Raw genomic sequence first — 27769 nt, 5'->3', positions numbered from 1 at the left:
GGCGAGGATTTGAGGACGCTGGTGGAGACTGACCCATCACAAACGGTTCATGAGATGACGGAGGAACTGGGCTTCAGCTTTCATGTGGTTTTTAATGGCTTAAAACGTATTGGAAAGGTCAAAAATCTCGAAAAGTGGATGCTCTACGATCTGAAAGATCTACAGAAATTGTCACATTTCTAGGTGTGTTCTTCCTTGGTTCTTTTCAAACAAAACGACCCTTTTTTGGATCGGATCCTTACGTGTGATGAAAAGTGGATCCTCTACGACTACAGGAGACGTTCAGGACAGTGGTTGAATACCGGTGAGCCACCTAGGCACTTTTCAAAGGCGAAAATCCACCAAAAAAAACCATGGTTATTGGGTTAGCGGCTGGTGTGATTCACTGTAACTTTCTGAAACTGGGCCAAATCACCACAGAAGAGTCCCATTATGAGAAAATCGACGATATGTACCAAAAGTTGCATCAGCAGCAGTCGGCACTGGTCAAAAGAAGAGGTCCGATTCTGCTCCGAGACAACGCCCATCCGCACGTTTCATTAATCACAGTCCGAAAATTAAACGAATTGAGCGTCAAAGTTTTGCCTCACCAACCATACTCCCCAGACCTCTCGCCAACCGACTACCACTTTTCAAGCACTGTTTTAAGTTATTGTTTAAATACTACATATCTGAGTATTGTGGTTAACTTCAGACCTATCGATATTGTTCATGTTCTATTAAAACACTTTTCTTTCACCAGAATAAAAAGTTTGTCTCTCGACGCGCGTTTCGCTAACATAGTTAGCATCATCAGGAAATGAGAATTTTACTGGAGAACCAATTTTCGCAACTCCATCTGTTGTACAAATACTTTGCATACGACTTGGCTTACTGTAAAATATACACAGCATCGCACTTAAACTGTCCTGATAGATGTATATATGTTACTTTTAATTGTAGGTATTCAGCTTTACAGACCTGGCAGGGAACGAAAGTCGTACATATCAAGTGAAATAGTACCTAGTAAATACATTTCGAAAAATTGCAGTACACTTTTCGAAAATCTCGAAGAAGATCTATCATGAAATATAATTGTTTCTGAGTAAAGATAATTATTATACCTATAGGGCAATGGAAGATTAACATGCGTCATCAATTTGTGCATGCGAAACATATACGAAATTAATGGGTAAAGTAATAAAAATGAAAGGACGTGGCTGCAATCCAAACTTTCAATGAAGCATTGCTTTCATTTATGCAACTCACTAAAAATTAATTTCTTCAAGTGGTAGTTAACAGCCCTCCCCCCCGACATCAACATTTGATAAATTTCAGATACTTTCTTTTATATATGAATTATCCCTCCTGGAAACTACCCCCCTAAAAATAGAAATTTTCCCCTCAAAATTTAGATCTGAATCTGCCCTCGTGTTTCCTTCATACTACGTTTGAAACTTCATCCTTATTCAATCGTAGTATGTTTCATGTGATTTCAAGCACTTAATCTTCATTTACTGCGGTTCAACCCCGTATATGTGCGGCAGTGAACAGTGCAAATACGCAACCTGATATCTGATATATGTTCTTTGAATCATAGAGTGTAGTGATAGCAAAGATGAGTAAAATCGAAAACAAGTTATAGTACAAATAGACACAAAAAGCACTATATTTAAAGCGGCCTACACACATGGGAACCTGGTTCGCCACACTTGGTTCGCACGAACTACGTTCGTCATTTGTTCCACTGTGTGTGGTGTTTGATGAACCAAGGTCGTTACAATTTCTCACGAACTTGTTCTTTCTTCGGGTTGAAAAAGATTTGTTCGGTTCACCGGCAGGACGCACCAAGTTCGTCTGTGTGTGAAGGAGGGGAATCGTTGCTCGCCATTTTCCCCAGTGCTTGTGGTGATATGTTATATAAAAACTTTAAATCCTCCCAGCTTCTTCCAGTAGCTAGCTAGAGAAGTGTATAAACGAGGTGATTTTCGGCCTTTATCGACTTCCTCATGTGAGTTGCTTTGATATGTAGGGTGTCACAAGTTCGAATAAATAATTGAATTCAGTTTCGGTCATTGTTGAATAGTTGGTGTAATATTTCGCATTGTTCTTCCTGATATTAGAGACTGAGGTGGGACCACTTTTCTCTCACGAAGCCACTGCTTGGTCCATTGCGATCTTTTCTTCTTCTTTCTTTTAAAACCCCCAAATTCATGTAATACAACAATAGCAGCTGCAATCTTCGAAGAACTCATCACGTCTGCTGGAATGAAACTGGTGAAATGGCGAACCGTTATTCACATTCCCTTCCACTGTGTGTAGGGAGTGACGAACCAAAAACTTGAATCGCTGAACCAAGTTCAGCGAACCAGGTTCCCGTGTGTGTAGGCCTCTTAAGTGTAAATAATTTCTTTTACCTATTGCTAGAACAGATAATCCAGCAACGATATCGGCGAAAATGAGAGTCTTCTTTCTTCCCCAAGCTTTTGTAATCCAACATGCAACTAAAGTACCGGGAACTTGAATAACTGCAGATATCGCTACGTTGATGAAAATATTTCCCGCTATTTGTCCGATAAACTGAGATACACCGAAGAAACATAAACCGCAAACCAACCAGTTGAAACCCACAGCAATCGTATACATTCTCATTATTGGAGTTCGAACCAAGTCCAGAATGTTGGCTTTCCTTTGGCCGGTTTGTTTCTCCTTCCTACATTCAAGATAGGAATCGACATTTTCCTCGATTTTTTCTACGAAAACATACCAAAAATAAGTAGAATATTACCTGAATAATATATGAAATCCTTGTACCTGTTGGTAGTTTATTACATTCTGCAGCATTTTTTAATGTTTTTAAGGCAGATTCTTTGTTTCCCATTGCCAACTGCCATCTGGGAGATTCTGGTAGAATCCAGAAGTAAATGATAAGAGCCAAAGAAGGCGCTGATATAGCTGCCTGAAAACTTCTCCAGTCACGTTGATAATAACTGATCAAAGGCATGAGAAGATGTCCCAAGTTGAAAGGAATTTGGTACAGTATACCTACAACTGTCCTCCACTGTGTACCTGAAAATATAAGAATTATGGATAATATTATACAAAAGTTGTGGAAAGAATAAAAATTTTCACCAAACTGATGAGTTTCTCATAAAATGAGTTTTTACTTACCCACAATTTCCATAATGAGAACAAAACTTGTGATCATGGTTCCTCCAGTTGCGAGGGCTGCTAAAAAACGCATTACCAAGAATAGTGAAAACCATGGTGAGAATGCAGCTGACAGTCCACACATTCCTTGGATAATTACTGCGCACACCAATGGGTTTCTTCTGCCAAATCTGAAAGAAAATAGCAACTCCAGAAAATATCTCCCAATTTGGATTAAAATTTTCATTCGCTACCGGAATATCTGAAATGTTGACTGAATAAGGTGCGAGTATATAACTAACATTTGAAATTCAAATAAAAAAGTGAAGAGACATCCCGGAAAAAATACCTATTCTGCAAAGGGTGGATTTATAGGCAGGGTAATTACTGCCCTCCTTAACTTCAAAAGTATGTTTTGCTCATTGTCATTAAGAATTTTGAACGTTTGACACATCTTAGCTCCTGAAACTTGTGTAACCTTGCTTTTTGAAAATTATAATCATTATTGAAATTACAAAGAAGGTATCTATAATGAGAAAAGAAAGTAGCAGAGTCCTATTGTGAGTAAATCGAAGAAATGTACCGAAAATTACGTCAGCAGCACTTGACACTGGTCAACAGAAAGGATCCGATCTTGCTCCAGGACAACGCCCGTTCGCGCACATTTCACAATTCACCGTCTGAAAATCAAATGAATTGAGCCTCGAAGTTCTGCCTCACTCACCATACTTGCCATATCTCTCGCTAATCGACTAATATATTTTCAAGTATTTCGATACTTTTCTCACCGGTAGAACCTTCGCCAGTCCGCAAAACCGCTTTAGTCGACTTCATCGAATCCCGAGCACGCAATTTTTAAGCTGACGAAATTAATCGACTCATGTTACGTGGGCAAAAGTGCACTAATTTGAATGGTACACTAATTCACTGAGATATCACAGTTTAAAGTAGACTCATGAAAACGGGCAACACTTTTGTAACAACCTAATACTAATAAAACCGTGTTTGCACGCTAAAACAATTCGATGATACTACGTGTCACCTACTGTCAAAAAGTTTCATAGATACTTTCTGGACCAATATTATTTCGACGTTCGTATAAGTGGCGCCATATAGGTACAGTGCATCCATTTAAAACGAGCCACCCTGAATAACTTTTGGTACAATGATATGCAGAAAAATTAAAAAAACACGTCAACCATAGTAAACAGGGGTACACATTTAAAGGCCGTAGCCAGAAAACAATTTTGGGGGGTGTTTGGTTTGGTGGAGCAGTAGAAAAACATGAAATATAAAAATAACAAAAGAAAGAAAATTGTCTTTCATGATCATATATATTTATTAGAAAACTATAACAGAAATATTAACATTTTTTTACAAAATAAATTTAGTTTTCTAGCTTTCTTTGCAGCAAACAAATCAATTACCTCCTCGGTGTCGATTTCAATTCTACGGTGGATTGACATTAACGCCAAACCGTTTAGTCGTTCCTGGCTTGTGGAGTTTTGATACGTTTCAGAGAAGAGAAAGTCCTCCCAGGGGTATATATGGAAACAGGTTGTGTCGCCAAGATCTTTGAAAGTTTGTACGCACATTGCCGTAAGGTTGGTCTTCGGCCTTTCCCGTTTCAGTAAATGTTCACATTTATTTTTTGTATCATTCTGGGAATAAAGACCTATTATTATTATTATTATTATTATTATAATTTAGAACGTCTGTTGATCAGAGGGTACAGACTTTTGATCCAACCCTCGATCTTTGCCTTCATGATTGTGATGTGCGGGTTCTAGGTGAACCTACGGTCTATTAGAAGGCCGAGTAACTTTACCCGCGCTTGCCAGTCGATCTCCCTTCCAGAGATTCTCACTTTTCTGGCCGGAAAAGATTTCAATATTTCCATGGTTATCGCCTGAGTCTTGTCCGGGTTCACTCGGATCTTCCATTCGAGGTACCAGCGCTCGAGGTCGCCCAATGCACGTTGCATGTAGACGACACCGAGCTCTCGACCCATGGAAGATGAGAAGAGAGCCGTGTCATCTGCGTGCAGATATATCTCCACACGTTCAGACCTCGGGAGTTCACTGGTGTAAAGTGAGTACAGTGTAGGGGAGAGCACGGCCCACTGCGGCACTCCAGCAAGGATCTCTCTGTCGTCTGACAGAGAGTTCTCTACTCTAACCTGAAATGTTCTGTCATTCAGGAAAGACCCAATTCACCAGATCAGGCCCCGAGGCAGGACGAACGCGATCAGTTCATGCAGAAGGCCTTCGTGCCATACACTGGACAGGTCACTAGGAGACATCTCGTTTATATCAGCAGGTGTAGGCCAAGACTCGCCGAACACACACTCTCTCATTGACGATAACTCCTGACACTCGCATAGGACATGCCTGACAGTTTCATCTTACTGTTCACACATCCTGCATAGAGGTGCGTGTCCACTAGCCCCATATTATGGAGGTGTTTTCTTAGTTGACAGTGGCCAGCAAAAAATTCTAGTGTGAAGCGTACATTTTTCCTGGTCATCGCTAGATATTTCTTCGGCGCCAGCTTCCCAAGGTCGCCCAGGGTGATCCTGGTAAGATTGCATCCTTTGATTTCATCCCATCTCTTTAGGAATTGAGCGTGGGTATAACATTTGGCTAGTTCCGCAATTGTCGAAATCATCATACCGTAGGTGCCACTGGGTCCTGAAATTCTTAGTCCATCCGCTTCCTTGGCTAAAGAGTCGGCGATCACCTTTACTCCTGTCGTGCCCTTTAATCCACTCCAGGACAATGTTATTATCTACCGAGGCTTTGGCTAAATCTTGGTGGTACTTTAGTACTAGGCCTGAGATAACACGTCTGTTCTGACTAATAGGGCTTGTCTGCTGTCAGTGCAGATTGTTATTTTTTTGTCAGAAATTCTTGGTTATTTATTTTGTGGCAATTGAGATACCAGCCGGTTCTGTTTGAACCACGCTGGTTTTTTTCCCATTCCCTATTCAATCGTTAGGCTTAGTGATCTGGAGTACACTCCATATCCTGAGCCTTCTTTGGTTTTTGAACCATCTGTATATATGCGTATTGCATTTGTATCATCTGACTCTGTGTTCTGTTTTATCTGTATTTTGTGGGGTTTATTAAACACAAACCTAGGTACAATTGCATCACTGGTTGCCTCCAGCAGAGGTTGCGCAAAAAGAGCTTCTCGCCATAGGCTCAGCCTCAATTGACCCATTCCTACTTCAAGGTTAACGCAACCTCTCTAACGTACAGGTCCAGAGGAGACAGACCAGTAATTAATTCCATTGCCGCGGTTGGTGTTATTCTCATGCTCCTGTGATGTTCAAACAAGTCAAACGTTGCATTTTAAATAATTTTTGGATGACCGTTGCTTGTAGAACCTATGCAAGATATAGCTACTTGAAAACGCCCAAACATATGCATACACGTTTCAGATTATTGAAATGTAGGTTTTCAAATAGCCAAATCTTGCATAGGTTCTTCTGAATGAAAAAATATTTGAACAAACTAAATCTTTCACCGTCTAATTCCACCCATAACTTCTCCTTCTCCTTATTAAATAAAACATCAGACAGCGAGGTCATTTCCCATTTAGTTAGATATCATTTTGAAAGAAAATTCACTTTCAGACACACCAGGGAATTTTCTTGCCATTTAATTGTTTCGCCGCTTAAAGTGTTTACACGACTCAATAAATCCAATTTTATAATGCCAATCTGCTCTCCAGAAGATTTATTGTTATCAAACCAGTTTCATAATGGTCGACGAGAAAGTTGTTTACACAGACTTAACGTCGGTTTTAGTAACATCGGTTTTTAGAAATCTTTCTTTAAAAGTATGTACTTACAGTGCATTTCTTTAGTGTTTCCCCCCTTTTATTTTTGAACGGGTTTACTCAAAAAATTTAAATTTGGGATAATGAAATGATTGCATTAATACTTTATTTTGAAGTGAAATTGACAGATGAAATTTTCAAGATGGCGCCTGGGCGCCATCTGAGAAAAAAAAATAAATGGAAAGGGGGGTCTTGTGACACATCTTTTTGAAGCTCCTAGCAAATGCTTCAGAACCTTAGAATATAATGTCAGTAACTATTACAAAATGGTAGAACTTTCAATAATTGTCTGAAAACATTGACCTTTAAGTACATAATATGAGGTAATAAGCTCAAGGTCAGTTCAGAAGATGCTCGAAATGGTTGCCTTGAACTTCTTGACATATGAACAGCCTATCCGATATTTCACGCCGAATATTTTCAAACACTAACGTCAATATCTCAACAAGTATTTATTATTCTCTGCTGTATATCCAATATTGAAGCAGGTTCTGTTTCGTAAACCTTTTGCTTCAAATAGCCCCATAAAAAAGTCCAAAGGTGTCAAATCTGGCAAGCGGGCTGGGCATTTTGTAGGACCTCGACGGCCGATCCAACGACCAGGAAAAGTAGTATCCAAATGATTTCTTACTTTTCTGGAGTAATGTACTGGTGCTCCATCTTGTTGCAATCCAATATCCAAATTGAATTCATTATGATTCGTTTCGACGATTTCAGTGATGAGAGAGTCAACAGTAGTTTTCGGCATATTCAAAAACAGTTCCCCTGTTGAATTTTGATCAATAAATAGAGGTCCTACAATATGGTTTCCCAATATTCCTGCCCAAACGTTGATTGATTTTTTCTGGATATTGGGTATGTGTTTCCCGGAAAACGTGAGGGTTGGTGTCACTCCAATAACGGTAATTTTGTCAGTAAACATTGCCGTTTAAAAAAATGTACATTTGTCACAAATATTATGGAGATAGGTAGGAAAGTTTCGAAGGTTTCCGTCATGATTTCACAGAATTCTGTTCTTCGATCAGGGTCATCTTCAGTTAATTGGTGTACCATTTTAATTTTGTATGGATGATACCTATTCCTTTTCAAAAGTCTCCACACATTAGAAGGAGACTATCTCAACAATTATTTGCACTCGCTGTTCTTCCAGAATGGACGGATGACCTAGGGGCTTTTTGTTATGTATACTACCGGTGGTTGTGAATTTGGATACAAGTTCCCTCAAAAATTTTCTACAGATAGGACGATTGGTAAAACGTTTATTGAAAATCCTTACGGTCTCGTGAAATAAAAATCGCTTAAATGTTTTCATCCAATGGACGACAATTGACCATTTTAGAGATTGTTGACGTGGTACCCTTCTACTAGTAAAACCGAAAACTAAATGAGAATGTTTTAACTGAACAATGATGTTCTTTGTCCTACTGACATTTTTTGTCGTTTTTATAAACAAAAAATAATTTAACAAACCTTATGGGGTTGTTGGAATTGCCATATGGCAGATAAAAAGAAATATTTCTAGAAACATCGATATTGATGTGTTTGTCTTCAGGAAATTATTAAATGTTCTGTCATTTTGTAGTAAGTGAAGACATTGACTTCATATTCTAGGGTTGTGAAGTATTCGTCAGGAGCTTCAAAATGATGTATCACAAGACCCCGTTTCCATTTAATTTTTTTTCCCAGATAGCGCCCAGTCGCCATCTTGAAAGTTTCATCTGACAATTTCACTTCAAAATAAATTATTCATGCATTAATTTCATTATCCTAAATTTAAATTTTTTGAGTTAACTGTTTAAAAAGTAAAAGGGGGGGGAATTGAAGAAATACACTGGATAAATGTAGTCAATTTCGATAGTAATATCAAATCATATGACAAACTGTGCAGTTGGCAGTATATCATTTTTTTTTCAAAATTCCTCTAAGTATATTAACAAACTCTATTTTAATATTACATCTCACTGTCCTTCGAACTGAAACTTTTTTAGAGGGCTCTGGATATAAGTTTAAAGTGCTGTATAAAATTGAAATCAACTTGAAAACATTTATAAAACACATATTCACATTATTCGTAATTTTTTTTTATTTTCAAAGCCAACTTCAAGAATGTGAATAGCGTTAGAAAAATAATATTTCCACTATGAAATAAAGTCAACGACATTTTGAATACAATACGCGCATCAACTTGGGTTTTGTTTCCACCTCAACCAAATAATTTTGAATGAAAACACATGAGACATTCGAAATGATTCAGAATGTATAAATAAAAATCGGACATTGAAAATTTCAGTGATATTGATAGTTATCTATTAGAGATTAGAGGTAGATCAGTTTCGTTCATTATTTTAATTTGAAATAACATACAGGGTGTTAATTTGAAAACTTCCCAACCTTAATATCTTCCTTCCAGTAAACAAAATGAAGAATCGAAAAAACAGGTCAATTAATTTGTCAATGGAGAAACTTTCAAGGACTATTTGTAGCCCTCGTGGTTCAATCCCCTAGGAGGGGTAGATATTATCATTAGAATTTTAAATGAAAAGGGGGTCAAGTGGCATATATTATTTTGATTGGCGTTCAATTCTGCTTATTCCAACTTATTATATTTTTATGAGCATGTTCCGAAAAACAGCGTTCTAAACTAACAGTAATTATTAGATACCTATACTGAGATGCATGGTTTGACCAAAACTGGCAAGAATATTAGGTGGTACCGTTCCAACCCTTTATTAGGGGTAACATTAGCCATTAGCTCCAATTAATTCACATCAAAAAGTAATCTAATAGTAAAACGTAGATGGTGGTAAAGTTGTGTTTAGTAAATGCTGAATTTTCACTCTCATCGCAGAAAGTGTACAGATAGCCGTCTCTTTTTGCTACTTCTGCTGTAAAAAGTTCCAGTTTTCAGGCAAAACATTGTTTTGCAAATTTGATCGATACTTGATGAAAATCCATTGTAACGTATTAAAAATACCACTTCAATGTGACATTTGCACTTGACAGTTCACGAAGCCGCCTGTGACGCCTGTAGATGATATTGTGACAGTTTACAAAATAACGACACGTGTTTGCTAAACATTATCATCTGCTTATGTGCGAAGTCATTGAAGTGTTTTTTTAAACTTCAAGAAAAAGATATCAAACCAAATTATTTCACCAAGTTTCAATTATAATTATCCACAATCGTTTTTTGGTCATGACTGACAGTTATTACAATAGTCTTTTATAAATTTCGAACCTGTTAACACAATGGGATTCCGAGTTTGTACCAATTATTAACAAATTGTCTGTAAATTCCTGGCTACACAGGTGATGACACCCTTGTAAAGAACGACGACAGAAGCGGTTTCATTGACCAGAACATGAAATACCCGGAGTGCAAGATGAGTTTCAGACTTTTAGCAAAATCTACTAGAATCCATTTTGAAGCATTCCTACATATTTAGAAGAATATAACCAAATATTTATTAGACCACAGCAGAGATGACCTAAGTTATCTAAGAGGTCCACCTTACAAGTCAGTGTCTCCTAAATCGGCATATGAAGTAATCTGGATTCGGGAGATCCAGCGTCTTGATAGATCACGGCCCTAATACGGTTTTCAAGGTTTGGCAGAGTTTTACTCACAGAGTTTTTGACCTGAAAGATCATTCACCAAATAAATCAGCTTTGTTAAGGAAACGAACTCATTTGGTGGAGTTTGCATGGGTATGAGCCACGATAAACCTTCGGAGGTTGTAGTGTAGGGTCGAGTTAGATTCACTCATTTTATCTGTCTGATCTACACAAAAAGAAAATTTTCTAACGTATTCAATATAAGTTGTTTCATATGTCGAAATTAAACAAATAGAGTTTATTGGCCGAATAGATATTTTTGACTAATGTTACCTAATACTCTAAGGTTTGAATATGAATTAATTTTAGTCTTATATTTTTTACTTATAGGTTGAATCATTCAAAAATATTTTTTTTCAGTTGAACAACTGTCCTCATACGAAGGACAACCTTCAAGTTGAAACTTGCGAGTTGAGGATCAACGAGATCTTTCCTTTAAACGTGCAATTTCCAGCACAAGTCAGATGTTAGGTAGTGAACATCGACCTCCCCGCAGTTGGTATCGAATCAACGTAGATATTAGCGGTAAATTCAATAACTAGAACGAAATACTTATGCTAACCAACCGTCAACCTCTTTTTTGCACCTTCATGTCTAAACGTACTTTAAGACAATATTAGTCCCTGGGGTGTCATCGGCCTCGACTGCATTAGTCATTAGCCTCATGTCCTGGGTAGGCGATATAGATAATTCCCCGAGCCTCCTAGAGAGCATCATGGCTATTCGCAGTCATTAAGCCACGTAACGTTACAGAATTATCCCAGCTTCAACTAGATACATTCTCTAGAGAAAAATAACTGGTCAAGGTTGGGATCGAACTCACGACCTTCCGATCGTGAGTCGGGCGCGCTACCACTGCGCCAATTCACCAATTCATGATTTAATGCAATGTTTAACACTGAAATACCCACCTGTCTGATAGATATCCAAATATCATATTCCCAAATAAAATTCCAAGCATAGTCACAGTCTGTGCTAGTTTCACCAAATATTCTTTGTCGCATATGAGATTCCATTCTGTTGCTATGGTTTGTGTGAAAATAGACCTGAAATAAAAAAATGTTGAAAATCAACCTTTCAAAATGATGAAAAATACTTTGTATATAAAAGTATTACCAATCGGTCTAAGTAGTAGTTAAAACCTTTTTTTTATTAAGAAAAGTACTATCTTCTAATAACTCTCTTGTATCCTCATGATCAATTGTAAAAAATAAGTTGCTGCTCTAGGTAGAAATTGAAAACTGAATTCTCAGTTCATTTGAAAATTTCTAAACCCAAATTGTCAACTTTTAGCCAAAAAATATCAAAACTAGGATTTCCAACTCTTTTGGAGAATGATATATTTTCAAAACTGAGGACACCTGAACAACCGAGGGCTGTCCAGCGGAGATAAAGATAATAATATGCAAGCAGTAACAAAAAACCAATCTTCATTTGTTTAATTCACGTTCATTTACACATCGACAAAAAACTTCATTAATTATATATTTTGGGAGATATTAGATCTTCATCTTTTTCATGTATTTATTTTCATTTATTTACCGCACGACTAAGGATATAAACAGAATAAATCCAATAAAATTCCTCATTTTACATATTATAAAAGATAGTGAGTAAACAGTATATATAAACGCTAAGTACATTACACTAGTAACGAATATGAAAAAAAAAAAGAAATAAACAATAAATGTACTAAGAACCGTAACTGATGAATATTAATAAAAATAGATTTCACATAGTTTTTAAATCTAAGGAAAGGTACAGTATATACGAATTGCAAACCATGGAAATGAATGGAAAACCAAATTACTTATTTGTGATTCGTTGATACTATCTATTTTCAACCACTGTGACGTAGTGTATCATTATCTTCTGAATAAAAATGAGCAATAACGAATTCAAAGAGCTTAAAACTCTTCTTTTGAACTTGGTATTAAGAATAGAGAAACGATTTCTCATAAATTCAAATAAGCCAGGTGACTGAAAAATAGAACACCTCCCTACCTCTATAACAAAACAACTTATCGAACTGATGTTCATAATGTGAACATCAGGCGCAAAATGATTCATGTTGTTAGACACTCTATTGAACTATTCAGAAGGTCATTTACATATACAATTGCTGAATTCTATAACAACCTACCACCTTCCTTTCGGTCGAAATCTGTTTCCAGTTTCAGGTACTGCCTGAAAGAACACCTTCTGAAAAAACATTAAAACCCGAATATCTTCTATGACACATTGGCTCTTGTCCTTTGTTATTTTTTTTATTTTTCATATTTTTTTTTGTAAGGTGCAAGAGGAAGAATGAACTCTGTTCAATCTTGTATTCTATTAACAAATTTGTATTTTGTTTTTATCCATATTGTATGATGTTATTTCTGCTGTTAATAAATTCATTTATTATTATAAGTATTATTATAAAAACTAAATAGCATGGGCGGCGTGGTATAATTACGAGGTCTAATCATTATTTTTATGTGAGAGGTTTTATATGGTATTAAATAGTGAATTTATCAGACTCGGTATATTAGTCTTTTGTTCAGCTATTCGGATTAACTTCGTATAGACTATAACCTAAGTTTTTCAATATAATTGCAATAACTATTGAAAGATCTGACAATTCTGCATAAAGAATAGTTTTTACCTGAATTTGTTTTTTTTAATGGGGTAGCAAATGACATTTTTGTTATCAACTTTGGACAATCGACGGGATTATTGAATATTTTGTACAAAATTGATATATGTAACATTATTTTACTATATGTAAGAGATAACAGAAAATATTGCTGATAATGACTCCCTATAAACGATAATACATCAACGATTTTCCATATGTGATATTTAAAAATCTTTTTGGAATCCATTATTACTCCTAAATCGCGTATTTCATTTACTGTTACTCTGAAATTTCGTATTTGTTATTGAAAATCAATGGGATTTCTATTTCTGGTATAGGATACCGTTATTGTCAAAAATAAAAAGTTATATGTAGGGGGCGTTCGAGTCTTATTTTGCATCAATGGTGCAATTTGTAAAAAATCTGGGCTGAAAATTGCAGTTTTCCAATAAAAAAATCAATTTTGACAAATGATGTGAATCACGAAACTAAAATTTTTTTTAGTAATTTTTCATTTCGATTAAAGCAGAAATGGATGTCAAAGTCAAATCAATACTCTATACATACAACGTTTGTGCGCGCTTATTCTAGTTCAGGCTTTTCCTCTTTGGAACAGTCGAGTGGTTCAGCTTAACAGCACTGATGAGACCTTGGCGAGTCGAAACAACGCTGTTTGGTGTTGGATCGCAAGTTCTATATACTTTATAGTAAAAGCTATAGCATCATTTCTGTCCCGTATCCATTCGGCAAATTCATTGAATTCTTCGTTGTAGATTCCTTTCCCCTTTTCAGAAGGGTTTTTCTAAACTTATGCGTTGTTAAGTTTTTCAAAACTCTTGTTAGTGGGTCAAAAATTACTCATTTAATAATCCTCTTGAGCATAATCTCTTTGAAATAAGCATAAGCAGAAGCAGTAGGTTCTGAAGCACTTTATGAATATTTTATTTTACACTTTTATGAACTATGAAGATCTTACGGATGCGCAGAAGGTCCACGTTTTATTACTATTAAAAAATAACGATTTCATAACTCGAAATTTCGAGATGAAAATCGAATTTTCGAGACTAAATACGAAATTTTGTGTTCAAAGTCCAGATTTCGAGATTAGAGGTTGAACTTCGAGATTAAATTCGTAATTCTGAGATTGAAATTTGTTTTTCTATGGTGATGGGTCTCATCGAGCTTTGTGCTCTTACCACATATAATGTATTGTTTTCCATTGATTATAACAACATGATTTTTTTCACGAAATCTAATCGTCTTTAGAGGTTTCTGGTTCTAATTTTTGGACCGGTTTTGCTTTAAAAATGTATTTGTTTCATAATAGGCAGTCAAAAACTGCAGGACTCTTTCAAATGTGACTGATATTCTGATATTTCAGAAATTTCTTCAATCAAGTTGTGCTTTTAATGCATTTTGACAGATTTGAAATGTTAATTGAACTATGGATTTGAAGTATTCAGACTGCATTTTGTTTTACTGCGTGACAATATTCACATTTAATGAAGATGCCAACAACACAATGTTGACTTGTTATCAAGGTCAATTCTGTCACGCGAACATCATTGGAGTGAGCGTCATTGGAATTAATATTGGATCAAAGTAGGTAATATACTACATTATGGAATCGTTAGTAATTTACTGAATTGATGTTAGTTTTTGTCATATCTATATCTGACATTATATGAAATAATTGAACATGTACAAAATAATAACAACACTTCCTTCCAAAATACAAATCATGAAATTATAAAACAGCAACAAAAATTAATTGTCCCTCCGGGGCGACTTCATTGATTCTAGTGACACATTTGCTTTTTCATCTGCAGGAAAACCCGGAAAAACCTGCAGCACCACATCATCTGAAGATCTTGATCTGCCAATGTCCTCTCTTTCATAAAACAAAAAGAAGGGTGTATCCAGAGGCTCCAATAAATTCATTACATCGCCAGAACACTTAGTGACACGACTATCGTCAAACTTAAACCAGTCCATTTTGTCTTTGACCAAGGCGTAATAATGACCAGATTCAACGCCAGAACCACAGTGAACAATGACTGCATGAAGATTATAATAGTGGTCTGCTAGATTGAATTGTTCATCTATTTCGAACCTTCGTAAGAGTTTGGTGTTTCCGTCAAAGGTTGAGTCATGTTTGAAGATCATCAGTGTTATTATTAGATTGACTGGTGCCACAGCTATACTTGCTTTCTTATAACAGTCAGTAAGTTTGGCGTATATTTGGCAATACAGTCGATCATTACCTGTTAAAAGTTCCATTTTCAGATGATTTAACAGTAAGCTTTGCACGGACTGGTTATTAGTCATACTAGGAAACGGTAATTGAAGCTAACTCTTGAACACTTACTAAGAAGTAAACAAGTGAGGATTTTTCTAGCAAAAGATTTACAAACAAAAGACGAGATAGACTGTATGGAATCATTCAATCCATAGTGGTCAGGAGTATTGATTCTGCTATTGTTTTCATCACAAGGAGTATTCAACAACAACCCCAAGTATTCGAAACAATCCTCTTGTTGTCCCAACGAGTATGTAGTGGACTTCAAAGACTCCAGGAAATCGGTTGGAGGAAAAGATGATACATTCTTACGAAACTGCAGCTGCATGAACATGTGTTTGAGTTTGGTGAATAAGTAGGAAACATTCTCGTTCTTGTTCATCATTAAAACCTCGTTCTTGAAATTCTTCGTCATGAACAACACTTGCTAAATGATATTCATATAGCAAGTGTGTCCTAGGTTATCTAATCAAATTTTCTTCTCAAGATTTTCTGGAAAACTCTCTACTGATTCGTGAGGAAGAATATATTTCACAGAATCGAAGCTGCAATCGATCCTTTCAAGTGATGAAGGGTTTCGTAGAGGGATCGATTCGGCTCTTGCTTCATGAAGCTCTTCCACTAAAAGGGAACCAGAACTACTGCAACTCATATTTGGAGGGCAAGAATGAGCTAAGTCCATTGACCGCACTTAAAAAGAAGAAGGTGGATCAATCACATGCGAATTACCCTTGATAGGAGACTAACGAATATCCATATATCTCGGAATATTTCGAAGAGATTTTAGTTCCGTACTGAAATAAAGGCAATGCATAATCTCATTAAAATTATGTGAAGGAGGAATAGTTCCAAAGACCGAAGCAGCTTACCACGTTTAATAGCAATAATAATTCTCTCTATCAAAAAAGAGGTAGAACGATGATCTTTCGTTGCTTGGCCTATTCTCCTTCCGAGTTCAAGAACGAATAACAGAGACTAAGGGCCTTGAACACCAAAAGTTTCAACCGCTACTGGATGGACGAATAACCGAGACTCCGGGCCATAAACACCAAAAGTTTCAACCGCTACTGGATGGAACAGATAGTTGTTACCATCAAGACTTTGGTTGCAATTTTTCGCCAGACAATGCTGGGGTTCCAGCAGTCTTAGAACTTTCGGCTAGATGGGAAGTCGCGACCGTGTCAATGCAAGTGAAGTCCCATACCACAGGTTTACCGTATTTCCATGGTATGAGAGACAAACCATCTAGTCGTTTACCATCATCTCGACTGGTACCCAAGGGTTACAAAATTGCAGGAACATCCGCTCGTTTCAATATGTTGTTCACCTGGTGGTTTTAGTTGAATAATTTGAAAGGACTACGTAATAATCTTGGATGTGAATTGGGCGAAATTTTGTAGAAAATATTCTTCAGATTACGATATGCTGAGTTAAAGTTCTCATTATTAGAACTTGCTAGGAGTTCATGATTTTGCAACGAAAATTTGCAGAAATCTCTCTAGATTTGTAGCACATATGGTTATATTAGGACACCCTTCTGAAACCATTTCAAACAATGGGTTTCTAGAAAATATATCATAGAGATATTTTTATTCATTGATTCTCTAAAGGTAGAAGTACCGAGATAGATCATAACAAAAAAGAGAGATGGAAGAAGGCCAACCAGAGTGGTACGAATTGTAAAATTGTAAGCTGGGGTATTTCAAAATATCTTTTTGATAGCATCTGGATTTTACGGAAGAGCAAAAGGGCCTCATAATTCGATTATTTATTTCTCGAAAACTACGACTTAAAAACTCAAAATTTTGACTTAAATCTCGGAATTACGACTTTAAACTCGAAATTCAGCCTTCAATCTCGAAATTTCGAGTTTTGAAATCGTTTTTTTTTCGAATAATAAAAACACGTGCACCTTCTGCGCATCCGTAAGATCTTCATAGTTCATAATAAAAGTATAATAAAATATTTATAAAGTGCTTCAGAACCTACTGCGTCTGCTTATTTCAAAGAGATTATGCATAAGTAGATTATTACATAAGTTATTTTTGGCGCACTAAGAAGAGTCTTAAAAAATTCAACAACGCATGAGATTATAAAAATCGTTCTGAAAAAGGGGAAGGAATCTACAACAAAGAATTCAATAAATTTGCCGAATGGATGCGGGAAAGACATGAGGGTGTAGACATATGGAACCTGCGATCTAACAGCAGACAGCATTGTTTCGACTCACCAAGGTATTATCAGTGGTGCTAGGCTGAAACACTCAACTGCTCCAAAAAGGAGGAGCCTGAAAATGAAGGTACCGACTTCTCCCCTTACGAATACGCCATCTTTGGGAGTCAATCATCGAAAATTGAAAATTTTTCTCTTTTGCAGAAGATAGATTTGCTTTATATTCAACAAGTATTATTTCAGTAACAGGAAATGCAATGAAAATATATGATTCAAATACGTTGATAACGAAATATCATTACACATTTCTGAATAACATTCGTTTTGTACTTTACCGCAATATTGATTTCATTTCTTATCTAGAACACAAGAACGCAATATCAATGTTGTTTTTCTGGCAGGAGTAAACTACATATATGAAATATTATTATGACTTAAGTTGAACAAAAATGAGATTTCAGTTGATATTGGTATGCAGCAACATTATTTATATACAATTGATTGAGAAAAATAAAACATTGAATTCTATGTTTATTTGTGAAACTGAAATGGATTCTCGACTCTTGATTAATCCTCTTTATTACATCATTTTCATAAAAATAATTGATGTATTCATATATTTAATAGTAAGTCAATTTGGGAGAACCTATTGAATGTTACGAGTCAATTTTCATTGAAAACTTTCTACTCTCAATCTCTTTTTTGCAGGAAATCATATGAAAAATTAAAATTTATGTTATCCATCATATTAATTACACAATTTTCACAATCATTTTCATTTATAGACGCGTTTCGCTAATACCGTAGCTTTCTCGGTAGAAATGAATGTCTTTATCAAGTAATATAGTATATAATATCAAGTAACAAGTAATTTCTGCGGTAAATTTTCCTGTGAAAGTTTCCTCAAATTTCAACAGAGTGATTCATAAAAAGAAAAATGGGCTGCTTGGAATGGGACTTTTGTCTCTGTTCATATTTATCACGCAACACTTTGCTATTTCCAAAATTGGATATGTCATTGAAACGAGTTTCAATGGCTCGCTTAGTCTGGCCGATATGATACGTATTCAAAAAACACTTTATTGTGAGATTTTCACTAAACGATTTTACAAATGGCTTCTTCGGGCGTGTCTTTACTAACTATTTTTACATATTCAATGCTTAATATAACTTATTTTACGATTTGAAGTACCTGCATTTCAAGTGCCTGATTTTCACCTACATTTGTAATGAATAAAATTACTTGAGCATATGTCCCAGTTTCCACATTTGAAAACATATTTAGAAACGGGGAGTTATCCAATTCTGATTGTTCATTCAGTAAATTACCTGAATTCCTGAATCTATTGATTTCTAAACTTTCTAGAAGATTGAGTCTCAAACTTTTCTCTTCTAAATGTAACACGTCGTATTCATGATTGAACTCGAGTCCCTCGGCTAAAAGGTGGTTTGCAAATGTGGAATTGGTCTTTCTAGTTACAAAACTACTTCTATGTTCTTTAATTCTTCGAGAAAATGATCTCCCTGTCTGGCCAATATACAGTTTTGGACAAGAGCCACAAGTCAGCTTATATACTCCTGTTACTCCAGCTTATATACTCCTGTATTGTTTTTAATAAACTTACATATGATATTATTCGTTCTGTAGGCTACGTTTACGCATTCTTTCTTCAAAAAACGGGCAATATTATTGGTTGGTTCACCCACATATGACAATGTCCTATAACTGACGTTATCGCATGTAGAATTTGGGTAGGCTTGCTTTTGTAGTTTTTTGGAAAGAATGGAGTCTATAATATCTACCTTATAACCGTTGTTAACCGCGATTTGTTTGATCAAACTCAGCTCTCTCTAAAAAATTACTCTCAGACAGTGGAATGTTCAATAGTCTGTGAAGCATACTATTGAATGCAGCAACCTCATCTGGTGAGGGTGTGTGGATGAATTATGTATGATAATGTCCGTGTACGATGGTTTGTGGAAAATTGCAAATTCATGTTTATTGTTATTTTTCATAATGGTTAAGTGAAGGTAATTTTTTGAATTATTTACCTTCCTCTCAGTGGTGAATTTTATTGACGGGTGGATGGAATTGACATATTCAATGAACTTGCCTAATTGCCTATCGGTACCAGTAAAACAGACTAAGATATCATCTACTTATCTGTACCAGTACAAGAAACTGTTAGTTAACTGCTTATGGATTTCATACTCTATGTTATCCAAGAAAATTTCAGCCAGCAAGGGACTCAAAGGGGTCCCCATTATTAGTCCTTGTTGCTTCAAGATGCGATAACGTCAGTTATAGGACATTATCATATGTGGGTGAACCAACCAATAATATTGCTCGTTTTTTGAAGAAAGAATGCGTAAACGTAGCCAACAAAAAGAATAATAGTCAAGTAAATTTATTAAAAACAATTAAGACAAAACTTTGGTGTAGGATAGATCAGGAGCATATAAGCTGACTTGTGTCTGTTGCCCAAAACTGTATATTGGCCAAACAGGGAGACATTTTCCCGAAGAATTAAAAAAAATAGAAGTAGTTTTGTAAATAGAAAGACCAATTTCACATTTTCAAACCACCTTTCAGCGAAGGAGTCTATTAACAAGAAAGTTTAGATCTGCCATTTTGTGTTGTGAACAATGGTGTGAGCCATCAGTAATATATTTAAACGATGAAGATCAAATTCTAAACCCCGGTTATGTATAATCACTAACGGCCGATTTCATAATCAAAATCTAAAGTCCACTTTACCGAAAGGAGACTTTACACTAAAGTCCCCTTTAAAGTAGCTGTTGCCGTCATTTGGTTTCATAATTAATATTAAAGTGCCCTTTCCATAAAGTATCTTTTAAGTAATTTTTAAGATATTGGTTAACCTGGAATTCATGGATATTGACAAGATTTGTCATATTTGGCGAGTATTCAAGTTCAGTGTTTGAATAAGTAAGGTTAAGAGTTGTGGTGTTTGATGTTTTTGTTATTTGTATTTGTGAGGACGATTTATTTGGACAGAAATGGAAATGTTGAATAATAATAAGAAAGTTCGCTTGTCAAATTTTTCTTGGGAGGAAGAAATTAATTCAATACAAGAAATTGAAAAATTCAAGCATATTTTAGAATGCAAAACTACTAATAAAGTAACTAATGCAGAAAAGGTATGTATTACAAGTACAAGCAATTTTTTGTGTGTATTTTATTTATTGTAGAATACATGTTAATGTAATCATAACCCTAATTTTACTTCATCAAGGGTGAAGGGTGTGAGCTTGAAATAATAAATTAAAACTATATATATTTATGTAGTTAGATACCTCAATATAAATAAATTTAAATATGATTTTAAGAAGAGGCATGGCGCAAAGTACTTTTCAGCTTCAACTCCAGAAATATACAAGTGAGAAGTATATCTCAGATTAAAACAAAATTTGATAATCTGAAAACAAAAGCTAGAATGGATATGGCGAAACAAAAATCATATATGACGGGAACAGGGGGTGGTCCCGCAATAAAAATTGATTTAGATCCTGTAACAGAAGCAACCCTAAATATAATGAATCTGAAAATGGTGGTGGGTTTGAATAACAGCTTGGATAGCGATTTCATAAATGTAATTACATTTTTTTATAACCAAATCATTTTGTTTCAACAGTTACCAAACTAAAATTTGGTTAATGGTTAAAAACATTATTTCTTTCATGATTTTATCTGTATTGGTTAGGGCAATAAAATTAAATATTAATTGTATGTGATATTATAGGATCTTGGAATGGATACATCATCTTCAGTTTTAAAGGAAGAACTTCTAAAAGAATATCCTCAACAATTTGTTGTAAGTAAATATACCGTTTTTTAAATGATAATATATTAGTAACCTGTTAATAGTTGTCAAGATAAATTTGTTATTTTTTCTCTTGGGAACATACTTGTATAATATTAATTATTCTGAATATATTATTACAGGATTCAGAAATGACAATAATTGCAGCAGGAGAAGCCAAAGATGAAATGTCAGAGATTTCTACGCAATCAGTAAGTTATAGATTTTTTTCACTACTAATCCATAGTTCGGAAAGACCTTTTATTTTGAATTGAAGGGTTAATATTTTTAGGAGTGATTAATTTTTGGGAAAGAAATTTTTTGGCTTTCTACTACTTCTTCTTGATACAAAAATTATGTGGGAATTTTCCAAAGAAAGGAAGGAAGTAATCAATTTGAAAATAAGTAACTCTATACATGGATGTGTACATCATGCAAAGAAACATCTTTCAGATACAAACTGGAAGGAAGTCCTCCTGAAACAGCTATTTTCATATAAACATTGAATTACATTACAAAGTATCTTCTGTATAATTCAGTATTCATATAAAAGTATTTGTTTCGAAAGAATTTTTTCTGTCGTGTAATTCAATGTTCATATGAAAGTAGCTGTTTCAGGAGGGCTTCCTTCCAGTATGTGTCTGAAAACTGTTTCTTCGCATGATCTACACATCTATGTATAGAGTTACTTATTTTCAAATTGATTACTTCCTTCCTTTCTTTCGAAGATACCTACATTTTTTTTGTATCAAGATGGAGAAGTAGAAAGCCAAAAACTTTTTTTTCCAAACCTTTTAATTTGTTATGCTGATTAAAGCTAATATTTAAATTAGGACCTCAAAAAATGTAATAGTACATTTGCTTTTAGATAGTGCCTGAATTTACTGAAGAAATTGTATTGGAGGAGAACCAGATATCACCTTCTAGATCAGTGACACCCTCAGGGAGCATGTCTAGTAAAAAAGTGAGTTTTGAATTGTGTGTGGTACAGTTGTAATTTTTATTATATAACTCTTGTCTGTTCCCAGCAAACGCATATTAAGAAAAAAATCGATTGGAGTAGTTATGCACCTAATAATTAAAAAAAAAAGCCAATGGAAAACTACACCCAACCAAAATAAACCCGTTATATAATGCAAAAAAAGATTATTATAAAAAGAAAAAGGAGCTTCTTGAAAAAACGGTAGAAGCAGAGGAGAAGGAGAGATCAAGGAGAAGGGAGAGAGAAGAAGATTTATAAAAAAATGACTTTATTGGATTTAGAAATCAAATTAAAAGAAAAACAATTAAATACATTAAATGTTTCATAAAACTGATTTTTAATTATTATTAGTATTTACAATCTAGCAAAATGTTCATTAATTATCAAATTCCTTATATTTTCTGCTATATTTGGATTATTTTCCATGGAGAGTAATACATCCTCATCGTCTTCCTCTATTTCATCTTCTTCAGTAAAGTTATCATTCATATCAATGGCAATGTTATGAAGAACTGCAGTTGCGACTATTACTGCCATTGTGGTTTCTAGTTTTAGTCTCATGCCAAACCTCAAAACGGGAAATCGTCTTTTCCATAAACCGTATTGACGCTCTACTACATTTCGAGTCCTTATTATAGACTCATTGTATAAATTTTCAGCAGGTGTTCTAGTTTGTTATAACTTAGTCATAAGATATGGCTTTAGAGAATATCCACTGTCACCAATTAGCATATACTGACCAAATACACCATTTTCAAATTTTTGCTTTAAACTGCTATTATTAAAAATTGTTTGGTCATGCACCGATCCTGGCCATCTCACAACAATATCTCTTATTTTCAATTTAGCATCGCTTACTGTCTGAACATTTAATGCAAAATAAGATTTTCTACATCTGAATATTTCTGCATCATTTCCACCGGGAGAATCAATTTTAACTAATGTGCAATCAATTGCTCCAATGGTCTTGGGAAATTTTTCAACTGCTTCTTCCAATTCTCTTTTATTTTCATACATGCGAATGTGTTGTCGGGCTAGTGAGGCAATAGCAATAGACACCAAGTCAACAATAATTGTTGTAATGGTGTAATGCACCCACCTCTAAAAAATAAATAATTTTTTTTATAATTCTGTTATTAATAAAAATTTTACAACTTACTTATTAGTAGGTAACTGAATTTGCTCTTTTATTTCATCTAGTAGATACAAAACAGTTTGTTTTTTTAAGCGAAAACGTTGGTAAAAGTCAAGCTCATCATATTTTTCGAAGCAGTCTGTTCTTTTCCTATACACTTTTGGTCTTCTAGTATAAATAAATTCTTCATCAGATGAACTTGAGCTAGACGTTTCAAAATTATTCATATTTTTATGATTATTATGGCTAAACGAACACAAAACTAGCAAACGTAGCGAGTAGCACAACAAATAACAATTATTAAAATTGAGGTTATGTTGTAGTTAAATGACACTTAAGCGAGTTGAAGTAGAGAAATCGACACTTTAACTTTGAAGGACGTTTTTCGCTTAAAGGACACTTTAACTTGGTTATGAAATCAAAAATATTTATTAAAGTATCATTTAAAGTTAAAGTAACCTTTATGTTTCTTTATGAAATCGGCCGTAAAGACATCCAAGAATCGTTGTTTCCAATCTCATATGTGAACTCAATAATTGGAGTTATGTTGTTAAGAGCTGAAACAAAGTCCTATACCTTTGACATCTTTGTATCAAAAATCGCAAATACATCGTCTACGTATCGGATTAAAGTAAGTGGAAAGTAATCTAACTCATCTTTTGCTTCCATTCAAATCTGCTCATGAACAAATACGCTATTGATGTGCCTTCATACTGAAACAGTTGTCGAAACAGTTCTTGAACTTGAAGCAATTCTGTTCCATGCAGATTTTTGTTGATTGTACATAGTCTTCGAATACTTCTCCACTGAGACCGTTGCCCCTAAAAAGATCCCTTGAGTATAGGGACACTTGGAATCTTGGAAACAACGAGGATACGTCAAATGATAATAAAATCGTTCCATCTCATCAACCTCCTCTATAAAATCATGTGAATCAACAACACTTAAATTCAATTGTGAGATTGAGAGGGTTTCAGACTGTTTGGTTAGCCTTTCAGCAATTTTATAAGTAGGAAAATTTATGGTGGAGACAACTGGTCGCACCGACTTACCAGGCTTCTCAATTTTTGATAGACCGTATATTTCAGGAAGTGTATGATTAGCAATCTGTAGACCCCTGTTCAAAGCTAGTGTGATCAAATTTTGACATCTCGAGTTTTTTTTTCACTCCTGAAACCATCTTAGGCAATGGGTTTCTAGATCATTTATTATAGGGAGCGTTCTGAATTGAAGTATCAATTCTCTCAAAGTTATCTGATTTGTTCAATATCACAATCATATTAGCTTTGTCTGCTTTCAGATAGAAAACATCTTTCCCCTTCAATCTTTTGATAATCTTTCTTTCTTTCATTGGTACCTTATCATCAGTTTTCCTTGTCAAATTATTGGAAATTTGTTTCTTGCAAGCCTAACGAACACTGTTATGGATTTATGTTACGCCAGAGGTTCAACCTTTTATTGGGGGTGGCTACCAGGTCAGTGGAACTGAATTTGTATCGTAAGTTCACCACTAACAATAGATTAGGCAATTAGTTGCAGATATTTGGTTTTAAAAACGTGTCTGTGGCGTGTTTAAACAGAAAACTTGAAAACCTTGGAATTGAAGAAACAAACAAAAAGTTGAAGAAGGTTATCAACATTGTTGAAAATCTTTCGAGTTAACCTCATTATAAGGAAGGACCGATCTGTTGAATAAGGGTTTGAAAATTGGTTTGAGTCTTGGAAGATGTTGTGGTTAGTGTTGAAGGTGCAATTCAGCACTTATACCTGAAACACCGAAAAGATTATCAAAAAATTGAAGGAGAAAGATGTGTTCTATCTGGAAGCAGATAAAAGGGATAAGATTGTGATATTGGACAAGTCAGATTACTTTGAGAGAATTGATAATTTACCAAGGAACCCATTGTCTAAGAACCTACATCTTCTCATATTTGTTTGTTTTCTATTTGTAATATGGAAATAAAACATTGTTTTTCTAAAGTGTTGAATACATCGGTAGACGATCATGAATATGTATTTGATAAGTTGGTCCATAAAGAAACATAATAATTGACATTTTTCAATTCTTAAAATAATGTATTCAATATGTAGTTGGAATTACGTTGTTTTGGATTACTAATAACTTTCATTTTCAAATATTTCTTTATTTTTTACGGAAATTGAACAACGTTTCCAATTCATTATAATTGATCACGAAAATAGGTATTTTCATCAGCTTAAAGTAAATGATCTACATGAGTCATATTTATAAAATTCAGTATTTCACCAAATATTTTAGTGAAGAAAAAATGTATATGATGTCCAATAACAAACGTCATTGAAATGACGATAATGTATATATCTTCATTTACATACACATATGTGATTATGTCATTAGAACGGTAATTGTTAAAAACTATTTTGGTCTATCCACAGACGTTTTACCAAAACCATCATATGATAGATATTTTGCAAACAAAATGTTAACCGGGATAGTTATGTGTCATCTCTTTATCGAAAAAGACATTGACGCCAAAGTTATCAATAAAAAATCCCCTATGATGCGGACTTCACTAATCACACTGTATATTTTTACTTCTATTCGTGCTATTGATATTTTATGTGAATCACATCTCGTTTTTCCTATTGTAGCAGTTATTGCCTTATATTTGCTCTACCGTTCAACTTTCATCAAACCCACTAACCCGCACTTGGATCCTCTTCCAAGAAAGTATATTCTCAGTTGGTATGAAAGGCGTTCTTGCACTTCTAACGTGAACAAATTGACCCATTTCGTGAAAAATTAATAAATCCGATAACCCATTGCTCATGTAAGTAGTTCATGCAAATAAGATTCACTAGAAAATCTGATGTAACAACGCGTTATATTGCAAATCCGATTAGAAGTTGTTGGTATATCTTTTTGGTGACATTTATGAATAATGGGTTTTGATACCAACATTATTTGTATAGGAAAGGATTTACTGACAGATTAATTTTTATGGCTAATGAAGCGTCATTTATGTAACCGTTTCTCGTAGCCAAAATAGTGAGTAGCTAAAGTGACCAATAACTCACACCTTCGCGGGGGCGGCAAAATTTTGAGAACGTTAAAATTCAAGAGCCGAAGAAATATATTAAAAATTTATTTTTAAATGGGTTCTACTTTTTTAATCTATTAAAAATTTTCTATGCGCTATAACATAATTCATTTCTTCATTGATTTTTCAATTTAAGAGTGCATTATTAATATTTTGATGAAATCCAATTATAGTCTTTATCGAAGAAGGTTATCAAAAAAAACAATCTTATTAATAAATAATCATCTATGCGAATTACTAAGTAAGTTTTTACTTTTGTATCTTTGATGAGATTACTCTTCCATATATAAACCATTTGGAATTACTTATTCGTTTTTTATTTTAATTTCGATCTTGAATGAAAATATGTATAAATTAACATTTGGAATTTATTTAGAATCTGAAACATTTTTTTGTTTATTCAAAATAAATTATGCTTTTTCCATATCAATCTTTTTTAGAAATAAGTCTGAAAAAAATTTAATTGTTATCTTGATCGAAAAAAAAATTAAATTTTTTACAGCTGCAAAAACTATTTATTTAAATTTCAACAAAATTTAGAAATTCTGAGGCATGCAAGAATTTGTTATTATAAAATTTCATAAAATTTTAGCGAATAAATAAGTGATCTGTGTAATGTAGCTACATTTATATAATGTGTTATTATTTATTATAAGTATAAGTAAAAACATTTCGATGGATAATTTTTAATTCAAGTGTTTTAATTGTGTGTGTGTGTGTGATTGTGTGTGCGAAACATTTAATTATCATATTAAATTGGACATATTTTTAATAAGTTGTCGAGGTCTTGAATTATTTTTTTTAACAATGAGTAGTTATCGAAAAAAATTAGCAGTGCACAATATCGTAAAAAAAGCGGAAGAATCTCTAAAAAAAGAAAGTTAACTGAAAAAATTCCCAAAAATATGTAATTTTATGACAAGCTTAACGAATTTACAAATAATGATAACGATCAACAAGCATCAGGTTCTTCTATCGTAAGTATTTTGATGCAATTGTTTATAATTATTAATTATTCTCTTTGAATGTAACGTTTCAATCTTAATTGAGAAATTAAGAAGTATGGGCCA

General features: G+C 34.4%; 2 protein-coding genes across 7 annotated transcripts in view; one reads left to right on the top strand and one right to left on the bottom strand.

Moving 5' to 3' along the window:
• Positions 1-27769, top strand: part of LOC111515562 (organic cation transporter protein-like) — a 244514-nt gene that overhangs the window by 70963 nt on the left and 145782 nt on the right. The gene's annotated exons all lie outside the window — the stretch shown is intronic.
• The window catches only part of LOC111511319 (organic cation transporter protein), a 98592-nt gene that overhangs the window by 2298 nt on the left and 68525 nt on the right, over positions 1-27769 (bottom strand). For all 4 annotated transcript variants that reach the window (XM_074182797.1, XM_074182798.1, XM_074182796.1 and 1 more), the window contains 4 exons: positions 11499-11633; positions 3151-3320; positions 2794-3048; positions 2397-2732 (listed from right to left, as the gene is read on the bottom strand). In XM_074182797.1, coding sequence (XP_074038898.1) covers positions 2397-2732; positions 2794-3048; positions 3151-3320; positions 11499-11633 — 896 coding nt within the window. The remainder of the gene's footprint in view (positions 1-2396; positions 2733-2793; positions 3049-3150; positions 3321-11498; positions 11634-27769) is intronic.

The sequence above is a fragment of the Leptinotarsa decemlineata genome, unplaced genomic scaffold (assembly GCF_025532065.1).
Source record: "Leptinotarsa decemlineata unplaced genomic scaffold, Ldec_3_MD MMD2_tig00026328_RagTag_RagTag, whole genome shotgun sequence".
Lineage (NCBI taxonomy): Eukaryota > Metazoa > Arthropoda > Insecta > Coleoptera > Chrysomelidae > Leptinotarsa > Leptinotarsa decemlineata.
This window is presented reverse-complemented; position numbering and strand designations above follow the sequence as displayed.